The sequence below is a fragment of the Osmia bicornis genome, chromosome 1 (genome assembly GCF_907164935.1).
Source record: "Osmia bicornis bicornis chromosome 1, iOsmBic2.1, whole genome shotgun sequence".
NCBI classification, from domain to species: Eukaryota; Metazoa; Arthropoda; class Insecta; order Hymenoptera; family Megachilidae; genus Osmia; species Osmia bicornis.
Window position 1 is genome coordinate 13,339,748 of NC_060216.1, and position 18,879 is coordinate 13,358,626.

An 18,879-nucleotide genomic window follows, 5' to 3' on the forward strand; every position below is an offset into this window, starting at 1 on the left:
TTGTAAATGTATTCTTTGTGTAAATTATACCGCAATGGACGCCTACGTAGGCGACGCATAGAAGCAGTACGATTGTTCAGCAGACTGCGTGACGCTGCACGCGGAGGGCGTGGCTGTTGCTAATAAAGCGATTTAAAATTGTAATGCTCCATTTTCTTCACCCGTTCGCTCGCAATAAATATTAAAACATAAGAGCGCCAATTCTTTCTCTACTAATCCATAGCTTATACAAAGGTCAGATGTTGAAGAATACAAGACGGTAGCGTAAAATTTTGCTTACCTTCCTGAAGTAGCTTTGTAGGCTGCTTCGAGGTACAGCTTAGCCAGAGACTCGGCCTGCCGCGTAACCTGTTCTCATTTTTATCGTCGGCATCAGGTTTCAGCGCAGGTGAGCTGCGAAGGTGCTGAGCCAAGTCCAGCCCCACGTTTCCTTCTGCCTAGAAACGCATTGACCTTCGAAAAGACAAGCAATGCTAACTATTGAGTCGTTTCATCATTTTTTGATGATTGATAGGATATTATCGGGTGACCTAATAATTGCAAGAACAAGCGTTTTACCCTCTTGAAATTTAAAACCACTCTGGGGGACGACCACCGGCTCGCTCCAGTCTGGTGAAAAGAATTCAATCGACCCAACAGAAGGCTTCAAAATAAGCCTCAAAGATAACTTTGAGATTGAAAGCCTTCTCAAGAGCTAGAAAAACAATTAGAATTGTAATTTTTATTTTTGCTAAGGAAATACTTGCGGATCATGAAAAATATTAATAAATGTGGAGAATCAAATGAATTTAAATTTGAAAAATCAGCTATTTTTTTCATCATCTTTTTTCTGAAGAAATGATGAAGTGATTTGGAAATCTGTTATAAGTCATTTATTCTATACATCTTAAGGTATATCCAAATATTTTGGAATTTTCTGTTCTCAACAAAATGGCATAGTTTCAGCTGCCTCCAGTTGACTATTTCTAAAAAGAGTGCCTAAACATAGCCACCTTGAGGCTAGTGTAATTTCGCCATTTTGTTCAATAAAAAAAATATATATATATATTTTAATATACCTTAAGAAATATACAACAAAATGGCTATATAAAATTTTTCATATACTTCATGATTTTTTCACAAAAAATTATGAAAGATAATTTTGATTTTTGGTGAGTACCTCTAATCATCCTTAGCCTTCAATTATTATCACTTAATGGTGATTATAATAATCCTTCATCAAGGAAAGGGTTAATGAGGTCCATTAATCAAGGAACTGGGTTAAATTCTTCAGATTCTGAAAAAGAAAGGATCACAAATAAGTGAACATAATTTTACGGTAATTTCTATAGGATTTTATTAACATTGTTATTTCAATATTATTACAGATACCAATTTGCAATGTACTAACAAAACAAAAAAAGAAAAACATACGTAATTTAAATTTCAGAAAAATAAAACGATAATAATGAGCGTCTGCAATGTTCTACCATTAGAAAATGCAAGGATGATGTTTTTCAATAATGGTAAAACAAAAGCAATTACACAATGCATGTGATTGTTAAAGTACTTTGCAAAATGCATTTACGCGCTCAAGTGAAGTGCGATGGAAGTATAAAATTCTAAAATAACCCTGAAAGGGTATGTATCCAGCAGTGTATCCTACGCATTCTACACGATTTTTATAAGAAATAACATTACTCGCTTGTTTATACTTTTACGCACTAAATAAACAATAAACTCCGATGCTCATCTTTCTTCTCTTTCTTCTCTTTCCAGTGCTATAATCTACGGGTGTATTTTATTTTTTTATTTATCAAACAACTAATCAACTAATTCTTGCGCTAAGTCGCTTTTGTGATACATATAGAACGCTAAATGTGATCGGTTAGTTAATCTCCTCCCTCCCATCTCTTTGACCCACCTTCTCCCGTAAGTACATTAGATACGACCGAACAGAACATTGAGTACATTACTTCTAAATACATCACTTACACGCTATTATGTACAGTTATGAATATCACACCGAGTGATTCACGGTATTCGAAAAAGATCATCAAACACTGACTAGAGATCAATCAGAGAAATTAAAAAAACAAAATTATGACATAAAAGTATCACTAAACACTACTAGTGATACGTGAAATTAAAGTTTGAAGTTCAAAAAGACTTACTACGTGAAAGTTTTAGCAATATTTTTAATATAGAATAACCGATTGTTAATTATAGTGAACAATAGCCGATTTTGGAGTACGTAAAGTCTGATAAAATTTCTTGACAGAAAATTATCTCAAACTAGCATTTAGGGAACATCAGATTAAAGCTTAAAATGTCACGAATATAATTATACGAATGCTTTATTAATATTCTTAGCAAGAGCAAAGTTAGAAAAAAAAATGTGACCATGTAAAATGCAACGATTTAAGTGTCATTTTCTTTTCCATTCGATTTCTCTTATGTTAAGAATATCCAAAATGCACTTATACCATAATTTAATGTGTACTTTATCCTTTAAATTGAGATATCATAAGTGCTACTTCGAGTAACTTTTCTGTCATCCCATCTCTAGCCAGTGACCGTAATCAGGCGCGACTTGAATCATGAAAGACAAAAGTATTGTTCAAAACCGGTCGATAGAGTAGGGTAGTAAAAAAATAGGAAAAAGACATGAGCGAGAGAAAGAGAGAAAGAGAGAAACCGCGATGGGGGAACGAGAAAGAAAGTAGAAGAAAGAGGGAACCACGATTCACTATATATGCTGTACAAAAGTTACCTTTTTTTTCTTTTATCCAATTTTACCAACGACTAATTTTAAATCGTCTGTAAAATTGAATACTTTGTCAAACAACGGTATAAATTTTTGTTCTTCTTTTTTTCTTGTTCACAAATTACGAAATAGATTATTAGAGTAACAGGCGGCTACGTGAAAGCCAATGGAAATTATTTCGGTACCGTAGAGTATTCTAAGGGAATAATATCCTAAGAAAGTGAATACTGATATCCTTACACGTGCAAAATGTTAAGCAAAGCTTCAAATATTAACACATTTTGCGCCAGTCAATACCTTTTCAGTCTTCAATGTAAAATGAAGCTCCAATTCCCTTGCTGACTCGTTGAGAATCCATTATTGTGTTATCAAAGAAATTTGGCCATTAATGAATACCAGACGCCAATTGTGTTAATACAAAAATAATACAAATAGATATTCACTTTTCCCTTAGTTCATTCATTCAAACACAGGGGTAGATATGCTGATGAAAAAAAAAAATCTTCTACATACATAATTCTGATCCATTGGCTCCATTCACCTCACGTTGTCGCATACATTAATTACATGTACTAATTAAAAGGAAAGAAATGTGTTTAAGTTTAATTGTACTGTATTTACATTTATCGAGATATAAAAATACTAACAAGAAACATACCTATAGACAAGGTCCTCCGAACGACTCGCCTCCTTAGAAATAAACTAATTCATAATCAAGTTTGGCAGTAATATTGTCCCTATCTAGTTGCATTTCTTATTGTTGTTAACAAGACCACCATTGTCCATTTGTAAATTTCATAGAGGTCTCTCAATCACACTTTAAGAAGAATTCTTTTCTACCTTGGAAGATTTCCCATTGTTCGCTGCACAGGCCTTCAATATAAAAAAAGAAAAACAAATAAACATTCTCTTTACCAGTACAACACTGGCTCTGACAACGCTTTGCTTATAAAAACATCGCTGAACCTAATTTAGAAAACACACACAATGCATACGTCTCTCATTCCTGCTCCCTTTCATGGAAAATCAATCTAAGTGCATAAAGTAAACGACAATTGGTGATTTTATAAAACTGTTTTTTTTTTGTTCTTTTTAATTAAGAAGCATAGGTTCAGCGAGGAACTTTCTTGTCCCACACTAGCTACAGTTAATGGTAGCATCGATGGTGACAGAATGATCATAAAAAATAATAATAATACTCGACAGTATTTGTCGCAACAATATCTCGCAGTTTAAACTGCGGTAATGGGATTTTTGCAACATGTGCATGTGTAATAAGAATATTTATGCACAGATATACATATTATCTCGTATCTCTAGAAATTCGAGGTCTTTCCGACCTTTGGCATTACTGGATGGATGAGTTTACATGAAAAAATAAATCAGAAATGTAAATGTCCATTTTTTTTATAGGAGATTTCATTTTTAAATAAATCATCGTTAAAGATTCGTCAAAATTTGTTTTTTAAAAAGACCGCCATGCCGCTCTTGGTGAACCACGCAAAGGCGCTGTATTTTAAATTTATTGAAAAATCAAGTCTCTTACGAAAAAGAAGTCTCTCTTCACTGGTTACTTATTTTTTCATGTAAATGCACCCTATATGTGCCACCTGATCGGAAACATCCTGTATAATCATCTTCGTCATATATTTGTGTGCACAGTCTCTCACTAGCACGATCATGCTTATAAATCTAACAGTTTCTTCTCTCAAAGCAGTTACGTGGAAGAGATATTGGAACGGCAACTCGTGTTGATTAGCAACACTAAGTCTACAGTTGATTTCTCCATTTCATTCTTCACTTGTTGACAATGTGGCACAGTTCACCCACGCTTCTGCTCCTAGGCGCGTGACGCGCTTTTTGAAATTGTTGCATGTTTGAGAATACATTAGCTGGCATCGTCTTCTCCGATGACTTCGAAACGTCCGTCTGCACATCCATATGAGACGGACTCCTTGAACGTACAACATGGTGAGGACTTGAAGTGAATCGTGAAAACAAACCAGTATCGTTGGATAGAATCTTTGAGCTAGCAGCCAATCTACAAGCACACGGAGAACACTTTGGCAGATTTATCATTATTTTATCTGGCTCGATTGTCAGAGATGACCGCCCGAATTTTTTCAAAGGACTGCAGATCAATTTCTTAGCTTTCAATTTCTTCTCCATTGAATCGGTCTTTGTTTGATCCTTAAATTTGTTACCCTTACTACCCCATAGAAACTTCTTAGTAGACTCCGCAGTAGACTCTGTCTCTTCTTTTCCAAGTGTCTCTTTATTGCAGCAATGTTTTTTATTCTTGCATTCTGATTCCAACGCTGATTCTATACTACTGTACTTAAACTGATTTATGGGAGACTTCTTTTCCGCTTTGAGCTGTCTATGAACGCTTTTGCAGTCTGAAACATCTTTATTATCACTAGAGGTAATGGAAAATGAGGAGAACGATTTCTCTCCGAGGGTGTACTGACGGCAGTCTTCAACTTGAATATCCACTAAAGTCGTATGAGACACCTGTGTATCAATTTTCTTATGACCTTGACCAAAGGAATTCTTCAAAGTTCTATGAACAATATTCTTCTGACTCTTACTAAAAGGATTCTTCAAATTCTTAGGCAAAGGTATATGTTTCTTTGCAACCTGACCAATATGATTTAATCGGAAATTGCGACCCTCTAATATTGTTTTACTATGTTTCTTGTCCTGAATACTTATACCAAGTTCCTTCTGCTTCTCGTCCTGTTGAATAGCCTTCTTCGAATTACTATCTAAACTCGACTCATCGTCTTCAGAACATATTTCCTTTAAAGATTCATTGCGGTGAACTTTCTGACTCTGATCGCGAAAGAAGAATCCATCGTCTATCGACGCGACTGATGATTCTTCGTCACAGGGGAGGACAGGTGCCTTCTCCCCTGTGGGAGGCGACTGCTAGACAAGCTTCTCTGTTTGTGAGCTGGTGGAGATAGAACTGATGGTGTTGGAATTGTTCGAAGTAGTATGCCCTTGACTGCTCACATGAGTGTGCCCTCCCTGCCCTCCCTGAGTCTGGGAGAGGCTCAGTCGCCGTCAGTTTACCAGCTCCACACTCACAAACTGTTTCAATCTCTCCAAGTACTGATTGTACAGCTCCACATCATTGTGGCCAGCACCCTGAGAATATAATTCATAAAATCTTTCATACTTCTACTTAGAGAGATGAATAAATGTTACATACCTCCACCCACAATGGCTCTACTGCTCTCGGGCACCTTTCATATATTGCCAAACCATGACTAAAGTTTATTATTTCATCCTCAGTGCCGTGGATCACCAGAACAGGGGATGTTACTTTGGGTACCTTATCTATACTGTAAAACATAAGAGAAAAGGTGGATAATAAAAACAGTAATAGATAACAAAGATGTTGCTTTGGTTACTTTATTTAAATTAGAGAAAAGGCGGGTAATTCAAACGGTGACAGATATTCAATTATCTTTATTCAATAAAGAAGGCGTAAAACCTATTAGCGCGCAATTTATAGGTTTCCGTGACGCAAGTATTGTAGATAAACTTTTATTGCTTCACATCATTCACTTCGTCAATGGAACAAAGAAAATAATTGTATCGGTATGAAATGCACGTTCGCGTACCACGTGTACACCTCGAGGCAACGATGCTCATGCGCGTACACCAACGTGAATCATGGCACGCGATAAACGGATTATAGATCCATTTAATAAAATAAACGTACCTTGGGAAAGCATCGAAAAACCAGGTTCTCTTGGTATTGGGGAAAGCGACACGCATTCCGGACATTAAAGGCGAGTGCAGAACAACTGCGCCAACCTCGTAGCGCGCGGCCAGATCGACCGTGGGCACAGTCCCGATGCTTTGGCCATAAAGAATAATATTTTCTGGACTAATGCCATAACGCGTTCTCAGAGCATGCCATGCAGCGTCTATATCCGCATAAAGGTTCTTTTCCGAAGGTTTACCACCGGAAACCCCGTAACCCGAATAATCGTAACTAAATATGTTACAGTTTATCCTCGATCCAAGTCCCAGATAGAAGCTGGACATCTGTCCAAGATCAACTGCATTTCCATGAGAGAATAATATGGTGAAACGTGCGGTGGCCGAGCATCGCACGAACAAACATGCTATTCGGTTTCCTCGTGACGTTCTTGCGTAAAAACCTTCCACCGATTCCTTCTCCCTTTCCGTATATTGCCACTCGGCTCTCTCCGACAGGGATATCGTGAATTTTGAACCCTCATCCTCGATGAAGGTGTACGTAGGCTCGGGCGGTAGAAACGCTAGTTTAGCTGCGATTCTGGACGGGCAGGGTGGACAGCAAAATAAGCAACAGAATTCACTAAAACTTAACCCGTTCATCGTTTCACGGGGGGAGTTACGCACACGCGAGAACGCTGTTCAGCACATTCCACATTGGGATACGGTTTATAAATAGTTCCATGTACTAGTGATTTTCGCGCCTATTAATTAGAATCACAATGTCATTTGTTATCGTTCTCGTGAAAGAGTCCCTCACAATGATTCAGCCATGACGGCTTACGAGACGGATGATTTCTATCCCTCCTTCTCCCTCTCGCTCGCGCACAATGCTCCCACCCACTGAACGTTGCGCACTTTCATTGTATTCAGGTGAAACGAAAAGGATAGATACTATATTGGTCTTCTTCTATTCAGTGATCGCCATTGGTGAAAGATTTAAAAGCAACGGGACGATTCGGTATGCACTGAATGGAAGAGTATTCAAATAACCCGCGTTACCAACATTATGGATAGATATGTCGTAATATAAGTATGCGGCTTTATGTGCAGAGGTATCTAGAGACTTTTTAGTCATTTTTTTCTAAACTGTGAGAACCGGTGGATGGCGGTTCCGGCTCTTTCATTGGTTGATTTAGTAACCAGTTCAAAACGAAAGAACGCGCGCGAAATATAAAACGCATTTCCGATTATGTTTCATAATAACTGAATATAATACCAACTCACGTATAATAAATGTTTATTTAACATATAGGAGGTTTATTAGATAATAAAAACTGAAATATTTGCACGCAGTTTTCATTGCCAAGCCAATCAACGAAGGAACCAATCAGAACGCTACGAGCTATATGGGCTATTGCCTATATATATGTATATATGACTAATTTTCCCCCTTTCCCGGCACTAGATTTCTACCCCTTGCCGTGACTGAAACTTTAGGCTCCGTCCATATATTCTTATGTGAAAAATCGATTAAATCCAGGAAATTCGACTAGATTCACGCTGTTGCGTGATCGTTGCTGTTCGCTATACAGTTTTGGCCGATGGCCGCTGTCAACTGGTGTATTACTGCCTCTTGGATTTCTCGAAATTTTCATAAAGTACTAATAATTTCTACTCACTGATTATCGTTATCGTTTCATTGATTTTTCTATGAGTCTGTGAGAGTAGTATTTACTTGTATGACATCAGGCAAAGAAACAATGGGGTAAGTAAACGTGGTGGTATTCCGCACCGCCTTTTAAGGGTGTGTAATATACGTATAATTTCCACGTACCATACAAGCACTGTTAAATGATCTTCATTCTTAAATACCGTCAATTTACACTAAATAGGTCAATTTTATTCCGTTTCGTAATAAACCGTAGTATCTTTTCCTGTCTATTTACTATCCTATCCCCGACATAATACGCGTTTAGGTGGGTGCGTACATAGAGCAGAATGTTTTTCTTTTTTATTCTCTCTATATATAACCGTGAAAGCGGAGTAACTCGGCATCGCGTGAAATCTGTTTATTCTAGTTGTTTACTCATGCATCGCTTCATTATATTTTTAGATTTATATTTTACAAATTTTCTATATAATAAATTATTTTATATTCTAGTATAACAGTATTTATTATTTTTTTTATCGGAGTAAACAATTAACAATTATTCAGAAAATAATGTATTATATTATATACATAATTGTTTAATGTTATCATGTTTTTATTTTGTTAATTTTAAGGCATGTAATTAATGTGGAATATATAATAAAATCATATATATAAAAAAATAAATTCCAAGATTATTATTAACACTCCTATAATTTAAATATTTAATACATGTAATATATTTAAATACCTAATATATTGCAGTGAACAACCAATCTTCACATGCAAAGCGCATGTGTTTCACATTGACCCAAAGACAAAAAGGTCTTGGGTTCCAGCATCCACTGCAGCAGTGTCCGTTTCCTTCTTTTACGATTCTACAAGAAATCTGTACAGAATAATTTCCGTTGAAGGAACAAAGGTGATTGATGAATACATTTTCATAAAAAAAAAAAACACTTGTATTTTATATCTCTTTTAATTTTAGGCAGTAATAAACAGTACTATTACTCCAAACATGACCTTTACAAAAACATCACAAAAGTTTGGACAATGGTCAGATGTTAGAGCTAATACTGTATATGGTCTTGGCTTCTCATCTGAGGCAGAGTTGGGAAAGGTTTGTGAAACATGTCTTTAATTAATGTACATAATCTCAGAGACAATATGATTCGTTTGGCAGTTTATAGAGAAGTTTCACGAAGTGAAGGAAGCCACCCGTATCGCTAGTGCTAAATTACAGTCGAACAGCTCATCCGTTACCCCGGCCACTAGTGCAAATGTTAGTCCGATTACTTCTCGGTCTGGTATGCCGTCTTCAGAACAGGATCTCATTGATCCTCCGAATTCATCCATGATTAACTCCAATGTATCAGCGTCGAATAATCCAAATCCAAATACCAACATGATCTCTACTCAAAACAGTGTATCTTTGGTAAGCAGTAGTCCCTTACCTGGTAGTTGTCAGAATAAAGTGGATGACGAATTGAAAAATACAGTCCATTCAAGATCACAGAGTGTTTCTCAGCAGAGTACAGAAAGTCCACAACATCAAGGAAAAGCGACGCAACTTAGTTCTGGACAGAGCGCACAGTCAGCTGAGATGCAGCTGAAATATGAAAATGACAGGCTCAAGCTTGCTCTAGCACAGAGCTCTGCAAATGCCAAAAAGTGGGAGGTATGACTTACTATAATCAATATAAACATAAATATTTATATATTAAATTTTATCGCAGGTTGAATTGACCACGTTAAAAACAAACAATGCCAGATTAACAAGTGCATTACAAGAGTCTACAGCTAATGTCGATGAATGGAAGAGGCAGCTGCAATTGTATAAAGAAGAAAATGCAAGAATTAAAGCTAAATACGCTGATCTTGAAGCTGGAAAAATAGCGGAGGGCAACAGTGAAGCTTTAAGGTTGAGGGCTGAGGCATTGGAAGATGAACTCAGAACACGGAACGAAGAAATCAAAGCTCTTACCATGGCCACAAAAAATAAAGATTTTGTAGTACGTATACATAAAAAAATAATACAATAATGTTTTACTAATTGAAATCATTTTTAGGCCCTACAGAAAGAAAACGCAGAACTCCGTGAAATGTTAAGGGTTGTCCACGAACAGTTAGAACTTGCATTAAGTGCGAACAAAGTCCAGAAACAAAATTTGGATACTTTAAATGCCAGATTAGCGGGATACATACAAGATCTGGTGACTGTACATCGAGAAATAACAAACACACTGCAAACTTAAATCTAAGAATATTCATCATGGGAGTTTTGTATTTATAATATAAGTATACAAATGGACGGTATAGATTAATACAAAGGGAAAGGTTCCAAAAAAAACATACATAGTAAAAGTAAAAAAATATTGCATTTTTTTAAGTGTACCAATTAATTCGGTACCTTCAGCGTTATGCTTTTTATGTTTGAATTTCCCACGCTTCAAAGAGAGGATTTCCCGTGGATTCGACAAGAAGCGCGAGAATATGGAAAGGTACCGAATTCATTTTTACACCTAATTATTTATTCTGATGGTTTTCTTCGTGCCATATTTGTATATAAAAATGTGTTCTTTTTTTAATTTCTTACACTGTTGCACGTACAATTTTATGAATCTCTCTTGAATCTCTTATGTATTATACTATGAATAATTTAAAGTTTATTAGATTACTTTTTATATGAATTGTTACAATTTTTACTGTCACTAAAATTAGATGTATAATTTCCTTTAAACTTCTAACTTAACATACAATCATCACTATTTCACTCATTAACAAACTATCAATTCTTACTCTACTATTCTCATTATTAACTACCTCCACTGCTATTGCCATACTACTTGCTGTTAGTATCATTGTTAGTGCTATTTCTATAACTGTTGCTGCTGCAAAGGATCTTTATGATATTTAGAAACATAAAACATATCAAAACTTGTCACAAAATTAAATGTGATAAATGTTTCTCGATGTTTTATTTGGAACTTAGCCCCTTGGTATCAATAAAAAAATTCAGTTACCCATGAACACACACAGCTAAGAAAAACAAATTGCACAATTAACATTAGTAACGTTTAGTGATATTCAATTATGTAGTATAACTATTTAATTCAGCTGTACATTGTATCCATATTGTTCTATCACATATTATTTACCTTTATCAAAAAGTATATAAAATTGAAGAGTCTGGCATGAGCTGTACAGAATTCATTTAACACAGTGGCTAAACAAAAGGTACTTTTACTGTTATGTTAACTCATTATGAAAAATCATGACATTAGTTGGAAAAGAATAAATGATTCTAGTAGCATTCAAGCCAGATGTTCTTCAATATGTTGTATTTGAATAGTATAGGTTCACTAGGAAAACAAAATTTGCTCCAAGGATGCTGACCTACGTCGAGGTGATATTTCTTGTAACAATAAATAATTTCTAGTAGTAAATGGAGTGCAAATTGCTAAGAGGAGCACTTTTTATTGTACGGACAGTATGTATGTATGTACGTAAACAAATGTTACGAAGATGAATTTTAAATTTGAGGAATTGGAAACAAATGCCTCGCTTGCCACCATGTAATCATAATAAAACATTTTCAGATGGCTTTCTGGTCTTCTGTTATACCCACATATTTATTATGTAAATGGATCAAATAAAATAGAATATTACTTACGCACTTGCAAATGAACATTTTCATATTATTATATTATTTATTTTACTCTGATTATTAAAGTTGCAAAGAACTGTACGAGAATATTTCCCGCCTTTTTCAAGTATATATGTATAGTCTGCAGACAATATAGGAGAGTCGAGTACAGTATCATACGATATACGTTTCCTGCATCAATAACGCATTGCAAAACAGAAACACAACATTGTGTGTGATAATATTTCAGCTTCCAAACATTGGAAAATGAAAAGATTACATACTGCTTGATGTTCAGCTTCAGTGAATTTTGATTGTTGTATGCATAAAGAGTGAATTATATTAAAAGTATAAAACAGTACAAGTTACTGTTTTTTAAAGTTCAGTTATTAAAGAAACTTGTACTGATTATTATTAATAATTTATTTATAGACATAAATAATTGGTAAGTTTATATTAATCATTGATGGAATTAGTTAACCTTATCTAGTCATAAAATTATTTATCCCTGTGGTATGTTTTATTTTTATAGCCATGTTTAATTAACAGCACATCTGTGATATATAGAAATATTGTTATGCAGGGTGTCAGTTTTAAATGGACAAACTTTATCAGTATGTTATATAAATAGAAACAAGAAAAAAACTTTATATAAACATAGGCCTTTGTTGGCCTAAATGGGTCTTTTCTAAATACATGTTTGATACCTTTGAGAGATTGAGTTTGTCGCTCTCTGAATCTAATCCTTATTTTGCTTAAATTTATTGAACACCATCATGAATTCTTTGTATTGAATTAACTCTAATATGTTTGTTTCTATTCGTACAACATATTGGCAAAGTTTATTTATTAAAATTAGGACACCCTTAACAAACTCTGGCATAACCTTGTAGATATCTTTTATCTTAGCTCAGTAACAAATTAATATTGCAGGTGAAAAATGGTAGTACTTAGCAATTTTCTAGCACCCCAAGAAGGGATACGTCATGAGGAATCCAATACTACTGTATACATTAATGATAGAGAAGTAGGGAAAGGAACTTTGTATATTACAGAGAGGTAAAAATCAGTATAAAATAAATATGTTTTCATAGTGTTATATTCATATTTTAATGTGATGTTCACATTGGTAGCTTACTTTCTTGGGTGAATTATGATACACAACAAGGATTTTCACTTGAATATCCTCATATATCTTTACATGCCATATCACGAGAAGTACATCCAAGACAATGTTTATATATTATGGTTGATGCAAAAGTAGATCTTCCAGGTATATTTTGTTTGAGCATAACTGAGAAACTTAAGTCAGTTATAGGAAACTTAGTTTTATTTTCTGTATAATTCCTATTAAACACAATTTTTCTCTAATTTTTCATATAATATTTTGTACAGATGTACCGTTACCACCAGCTTCCGATAGTGGTTCTGAAAATGAGAACGACGATGATGCTGATACACCTATCACAGAAATGCAGTTTGCACCTGATGATGTGAATAATTTAGAGGCTATGTTTCAAGCAATGAATCAATGTCAGGCTCTGCATCCTGATCCTCAAGACAGTTTTTCCGATGGTAAATAAACTTGCGGAATACATGGCTGAATAAACCAATGAAAATAATACGATTTTGACCGAATGTTTCAATGTTTTCATAGCCGAAGAAGATATTTATGAAGATGCAGAGGAAGATGACTTTGAAAATTACGAAGCAGATGCTGGTGATGCTCCCTACATTTTACCAACAGGTAAGAAAGTCCACAGATAAATTTGATAAAAAGATTTTATTAAAAAGGCTATATATTCAGAACAAATAGGGACCAATCACAATGGTACAGAGATGGATGAAGCTATTGACATGGAAGCAGGACAGTTTGAAGATGCAGAAGAAGATCCATAAGTAATTGGCAATAAATGCAGATATGCATTTAGTATTAATTTCGAATAATTATCATATATTATGGTAGATATGTGATATGACAGACTGTATAACAGAGCTGTATCAAACATAAAAACACCTAACATTTATTTATATTCATTTTGTACACAGTAATAATTTCATAGATAAAAAATAAACAATTGTATATCAAATTCAACTCCTTATTTGTATGCATTGTTCTTTTTAAACTGCTAATTTTTCTTACAATGACAAATAAAAAATGCAACATAATATGATGAAGTTTTCTTGAATTTTCTTTTCTAATTAAAGTCGTGTTAACTTTAGCTATTCAAATAATCAACATTTGACGCCATTTATCAATAGCATTTAAAGTGCGGATAATTAGAATTTAAAATAATAATTTGTACATCTAATAATTAACAGAGCTTTACATGGCAGTTTGACCAAGTCCACTTTTTTTTTTAATTTGAAGTTTGGTAAATATTTATTTTTACGTAAAAATTACGTCATCTAGTGTAGTATCAAATATTTCACACATATTGACAGATATGTATTTTAAATTAAAAATGAATTTTACAAGAAAATTAATAAATCTACCGAATTTTTTTAGGGCCAAAGATGAGATCAGCATCAGGGGCACCTTTAGGGTGATTATATTTTTGCCTTCTTTCTCTATTCAAATTTACTGTCACTGGCCTCGTACTCTGATTAATTGTTTCTTGATAATCCTCCTCTTCCTGTCTCTCCGTAATATTTAACGTTAATCTTTTCACTCTTTCTTTCTCTTCTTTCTGTTCCTGTTCACGGTTCCTCAAATTCATTGCTAACTCAGAGGACACAGGAACTGCTAAGTTCTTATATTGCTGTTTATTGCCTTTTCTCAACATGAGCACAAAATCAACTGTGTTTGTATCGGCTGGTCTTTCCTGCAATTGCTCATAGGTCTTCTTAGTACTTTTTACATGCAAAGGTACAGATATGTCTACTTGCTGAGGTTTTACAGAGTCTCTCATTCTATCTTGAATATTATCCGAGACCATTTTATCAAGAGCGGATAAGAAATCATCATCCTCGGGGCAACTCACTCTTCTGGGACCCGCTGGCAATGCTGCATTCAATTCAGTAACATCCATAATTACACCATCTGTTCCACCTTCAGAAAGACTCTGATCTCCCTGGGTATTTTCTTGGGTACCAATGGTGTCGTCTCTCTCCGCGTCAGCTGTCCATTCCTCCTCTGACTGTGCCTCAGAACAATCTTCAGACTCCTCAAAGTGTAAATCTGCCACTCCTTTTGCATCTCCACTACCATTTCCAGAGGTTACAGCCACTTCTTCATCGCCTTCGGCGATCACACCCATGTCAGATTCCCCATCTACATTATCCTCAGTGGGATTTCCAAGAGTGGGATATAATGTGTTTCTTAATTCTTCTACAGCACATTGAGCTTCTTTATAGCTTTGGAATAATTGCATTTTGGGCCTTAGCATTGTCAGTGTGTCTCTATACATGTAATCTATTCCTACTGGGAATGGATTCTCTGGAGTCCATATGGGATCTGTATATTTAAACCAGTAATAATTTTGAAAGAATATTAAAAAGTAGTCTAATTTTTTCTTGCTGGAACCTCCACTGAAATACTGTCCACAGGTTTCCAATAAGGTACAGACTAGTCTAATGCGAAAGAGGTGGTCAGGTGGATCGAGGACGCTGGGTATAGAATGATCCATACTGACTCCAAAGGTAATAAGTAGATACAATGTTCTGAAAATATCTCCACTTTCTACCATACGGTAGTTGTATAACTCACCGAGGTATTTAACCATGGCAATGCGTCTTTGATTGTATTTTGGTAGATTGATCTCCATGCATAGTCTTATGTCTTCAAGCACACCATCAACCACATGGGGACCTATGGTTTCGTAATGGGCGACAAGACCTGCCAACAGACTCCCGACACAGCGAATGTTCAAGTATTTGACATTATATGCGGCAGTGAGACATTTGATTGCATAAGAGGATACACTTTCATCTTCCCAGTCTAATTTGCGCATCCATTTGAGAACCTTATCAGTATTCGTCTTTGAAAGATCCTGGTATAGTAATTTCCTAATAAATTCATGGATTGGGGGTCTGTCTTTCCTTGAAACGCCGCCAGTAGACTCTGGAGGATTTACAAAGTAATACGCATTTTCAATTATTGTTACATAACGGGAGTCCAATGCAGTGACTGCCTTTTTACGCATCATCTGTTCTAAATAAACTTTGGTTCTCTGATGGGAATCTGGGGAACAAAATAAGTACCTTCCACAGGTTTCTAATAGATTACAAGCCATTTCTATGTGATGATGCGTAAAATCATGTAGTAGAACCTTCAAACAATACAATGCTTCTATCTTTGAGTACAGTTTAAATTTAACAAGTTCACCAATGTATCTGACAACCTTTACTTTTGATTCAATATTGATCTGGTCCTTTTTACGTACATGATATTTGAAGTCATGCTTCAACATCAAACACAAATCATTTCCTACATCAGGCATTACAGGGTAAAGAATGGCGGCCAAGCGAGAGTAAAAGGGGAGTAGATCTAAACGGATTCTGGACACACCAAACAGTGCTTTTACTAATTTCTTTTTATGATGCTTGGTATTGAGATTCATTAGAAAGTGCACTGCTGCATTGTCAATCATTTCACGGTTTACACAATTTGGTAAATGAGTTAGGAATGCATCTAAGAGTATTTTATTGCTTTTAGAGACCTGAGGTTCTTCCACTTCTGCTTCAGGTTCATCTACCTTCTCACTCTCTTCCAATTCGTCGAATGTTATTTCCTCGTCCAAAGCTTCTTCACTAATTGGTGCATCCTGTTTGGGTACTTCCTTTAAATATGATCCTGGTAGGAATACTGTTAAGTCTGGTAGAACTTCATAAAATCTTCTGGTCTCTTCATCTCCCCACATATCCTCAAGAATGCTATTCTCCTCTCCTTCACTGATCATCTTCATGCTTTCCTCTGCCTCTGCTTTCATTTCACTGTCCACAGGAAGCTCTGGCATGGGTTCATCCAGAGTTTCAGAGAAACTTTGAACATTATTTAACAAACGTTCATAAGATACTTGAAGACTTTCAAGTTTTTCTTTCCTTTCAGAGCTCAATTCGCCCCTGGTTTGCAGAATCTTTCTATTTTGTTTCTCAAAAGCCTGGAGATCCTTGTGTTCTTTCAATAAATGTTTACACAGTGAATTATAATAATCTCGCAGCAACAATCTCACATTCTGTTGCTTATCAGGTGAAAGTAATTTGCTCTTAGGTATCGGAATATTTAATTTCTCAGAAATTTCTCTCACTTTTTTGGGTACAAGACCTGCATAGTCTTCTCCACAATGTTTACAGAAACTTAATATAATGCTTGCATTGTTGTGCTCCTCTTTATCCATATTAATTAAAACAGTTAAGGCAGAACCAAGTAACGGTAAACCTTGTTTATGAGTGAAAATTCCTGCATTAACTAACTCAGCATAAAATCTGAGATCTACCCTCAGTTTACTTGGATTTGCAATTTTATCAACAACCTTGAGAGACAAAATTCTCTGCCAATTTTCAAAAAAGTGTGTTGAAAATTCAACATAAGTTTGATGTAAGAAACTGCATACTTTAATGGCAGGTGCAACATCTGTCATTTTTAATTTAGCATCTACTAAAGCAGTGGCTACTTCACTTACATATTTTGTTAAATTTAAATGGGTCATATCTTTCAAAACTACATCTAATTGTATACTACTGAAATTTTTTAGCTTTTTGACAAAAGTGGTATTTCTTTTTAGAGTTGAATCTAATTTGCTGAAATAGGTATCCGGTGGTCTGTTGGGATTTAAATTAGCAGCTCTGATTTCTTCTTTTGCAGCCAGTCTCTGTTCTGTTTCTTTGACATAGTCCAAGAGAAATTGTTTGTCTTCTTCGGACACAACATCTTGTTCAGCAGGTGCTTCTGAAGTTTCTGGAGGAGCTTCTTCGACCTCCGACATTGTTTAAATCTAATAAATAAAATATTATTTTTCTGCACAATTGGTTTACAGAAACTATTTATGGATAAGTTATACCATATTATTAATACAAAGGAGTTTAACAAAATTGAAGTAAATGGTGTCTTATGTTTACACTGTCAGAAATAAAGATACATGAAATATTTTTAATTACTATAAAAAATATAATTGAAAAATATCATAATGTTTTTCTCATTTATTACAGAATATTGCATACACAGGATATATTTACGTTTATAATAAATAACAGAAAATGATAAGAGAAACAAATGAATTAACAATAAATGTTGTTTTAATGGCTCGTACAGGTTTTATGTTATAAAGTTCTTCAAAATGATTACTTACATTTTTTAAATGCAAAAGAGGTTATGTTATGAGAGACGACATGCAATGACTACATATACAAAAGAATGGACATGCCTTTGCTTTCGAGGGGTCATGATTTATATTCCTCATTTAAAACAGTCCCTTTTTTACCGCACCAAAGACTGACATCTGAAAAGATCCAATTTTCACTCCCTTTGATTCTATTTTCTTTTCAAATCAGCGCAAGACTAGAAAATTATGAAAATAATTGTTTGACAAATTTGTATTTTAAAAAGACCGCCATAAAGGGAATACATTTGAATTCGATCCTAGCGCCATCTATACAGAAACGGCTGAAACTACTCGACAAATTACCGATCGATTTTCCGAAACATATCATTGAAGTCGATAAAGAAGGAAATGTTCATTCAGATTTTCATAAACAAAACTCAAATAGCTTTTCTATACATTCATTCCTTCAATAATGTAAAGATATGTTCCTGTAAAGATATGTTAACCTTTTCTACATTTCTATTTCAATAAATCATTATAATTTATACTTATATGATAGCTGTACTTGGTTATATCAATTTTGCAGGAACGAAAAGTTCTTGTTTCTGGGAATTTTTCTTGGGATTGCCGGTAATTATGTATGTATGTATGTATGTATGTATGTATGTATTGTTGCGAACCTCGCTGTATGTATTGGACCAGAAATGATCCTGAGGGAGGATTCAGGATCCAGCGAGGAGTGGATGACAGCCATCATCGATCGAAGATCTTCACCACCAAACTCAGATGGTGGTTTCAACCCGCTTACATACGTTTCTTGAAAAGATAAAATCTTAAAATACAGCAATATAATTTTGTT

The 18,879-nt window shown here is 34.9% G+C and overlaps 4 protein-coding genes across 5 annotated transcripts; 2 read left to right on the forward strand and 2 right to left on the reverse strand.

Moving 5' to 3' along the window:
• Positions 1-3,341: 3,341 nt before the first annotated feature.
• Positions 3,342-7,484, reverse strand: LOC114872796 (alpha/beta hydrolase domain-containing protein 17B). Its single transcript, XM_029180397.2, has 3 exons — positions 6,480-7,484; positions 5,964-6,096; positions 3,342-5,899 (listed from the first exon to the last, which is right to left on the reverse strand). The coding sequence occupies exons 1-3, from the start codon at positions 7,121-7,123 to the stop codon at positions 5,816-5,818; spliced, it is 861 nt and encodes a 286-aa protein (XP_029036230.1). The 5' UTR covers positions 7,124-7,484; the 3' UTR covers positions 3,342-5,815.
• A 519-nt stretch (positions 7,485-8,003) lies between these two features.
• Positions 8,004-12,204, forward strand: LOC114872827 (homer protein homolog 2). Of its 2 annotated transcripts, XM_029180481.2 has the most exons (7): positions 8,004-8,228; positions 8,877-9,033; positions 9,100-9,231; positions 9,295-9,546; positions 9,643-9,789; positions 9,848-10,123; positions 10,181-12,204. In XM_029180481.2, the coding sequence occupies exons 1-7, from the start codon at positions 8,203-8,205 to the stop codon at positions 10,364-10,366; spliced, it is 1,176 nt and encodes a 391-aa protein (XP_029036314.1). In that variant the 5' UTR covers positions 8,004-8,202; the 3' UTR covers positions 10,367-12,204. The 2 variants fall into 2 exon arrangements, with proteins under 2 accessions (XP_029036314.1, XP_029036313.1); XM_029180480.2 differs by having other exon boundaries at positions 9,295-9,789.
• LOC114872828 (methylosome subunit pICln) lies at positions 12,115-13,852 on the forward strand. Its single transcript, XM_029180482.2, has 6 exons — positions 12,115-12,202; positions 12,691-12,816; positions 12,891-13,030; positions 13,153-13,332; positions 13,415-13,504; positions 13,565-13,852. The coding sequence occupies exons 2-6, from the start codon at positions 12,698-12,700 to the stop codon at positions 13,654-13,656; spliced, it is 621 nt and encodes a 206-aa protein (XP_029036315.1). The 5' UTR covers positions 12,115-12,202; positions 12,691-12,697; the 3' UTR covers positions 13,657-13,852.
• A 170-nt stretch (positions 13,853-14,022) lies between these two features.
• Positions 14,023-18,688, reverse strand: LOC114872823 (regulator of nonsense transcripts 2). The gene is made up of 2 exons (XM_029180472.2): positions 18,048-18,688; positions 14,023-17,693 (listed from the first exon to the last, which is right to left on the reverse strand). Exon 2 carries the CDS (start codon positions 17,682-17,684, stop codon positions 14,250-14,252), a length of 3,435 nt encoding a protein of 1,144 aa, XP_029036305.1. The 5' UTR covers positions 17,685-17,693; positions 18,048-18,688; the 3' UTR covers positions 14,023-14,249.
• Positions 18,689-18,879: the final 191 nt, after the last annotated feature.

What these genes read in the sequence shown, in the direction of transcription:
- LOC114872796 (XM_029180397.2), bottom strand. Translation starts at nt 7,123, where the DNA reads ATGAACGGGTTAAGTTTTAGTGAATTCTGTTGCTTATTTTGCTGTCCA. An exon ending in TTTTTCGATGCTTTCCCAAG is followed by an intron (nt 6,097 to 6,479) that starts GTACGTTTATTT and finishes TATGTTTTACAG; the next exon opens with TATAGATAAGGTACCCAAAG. An exon ending in TAGAGCCATTGTGGGTGGAG is followed by an intron (nt 5,900 to 5,963) that starts GTATGTAACATT and finishes TTATATTCTCAG; the next exon opens with GGTGCTGGCCACAATGATGT.
- LOC114872827 (XM_029180480.2), top strand. Translation starts at nt 8,203, where the DNA reads ATGACATCAGGCAAAGAAACAATGGG. An exon ending in CTGAGGCAGAGTTGGGAAAG is followed by an intron (nt 9,232 to 9,294) that starts GTTTGTGAAACA and finishes TTCGTTTGGCAG; the next exon opens with TTTATAGAGAAGTTTCACGA. An exon ending in CAAAAAATAAAGATTTTGTA is followed by an intron (nt 10,124 to 10,180) that starts GTACGTATACAT and finishes AATCATTTTTAG; the next exon opens with GCCCTACAGAAAGAAAACGC.
- LOC114872828 (XM_029180482.2), top strand. Translation starts at nt 12,698, where the DNA reads ATGGTAGTACTTAGCAATTTTCTAGCACCCCAAGAAGGGATACGTCAT. An exon ending in TGCAAAAGTAGATCTTCCAG is followed by an intron (nt 13,031 to 13,152) that starts GTATATTTTGTT and finishes TATTTTGTACAG; the next exon opens with ATGTACCGTTACCACCAGCT. An exon ending in TCAAGACAGTTTTTCCGATG is followed by an intron (nt 13,333 to 13,414) that starts GTAAATAAACTT and finishes ATGTTTTCATAG; the next exon opens with CCGAAGAAGATATTTATGAA.
- LOC114872823 (XM_029180472.2), bottom strand. Translation starts at nt 17,684, where the DNA reads ATGTCGGAGGTCGAAGAAGCTCCTCCAGAAACTTCAGAAGCACCTGCT.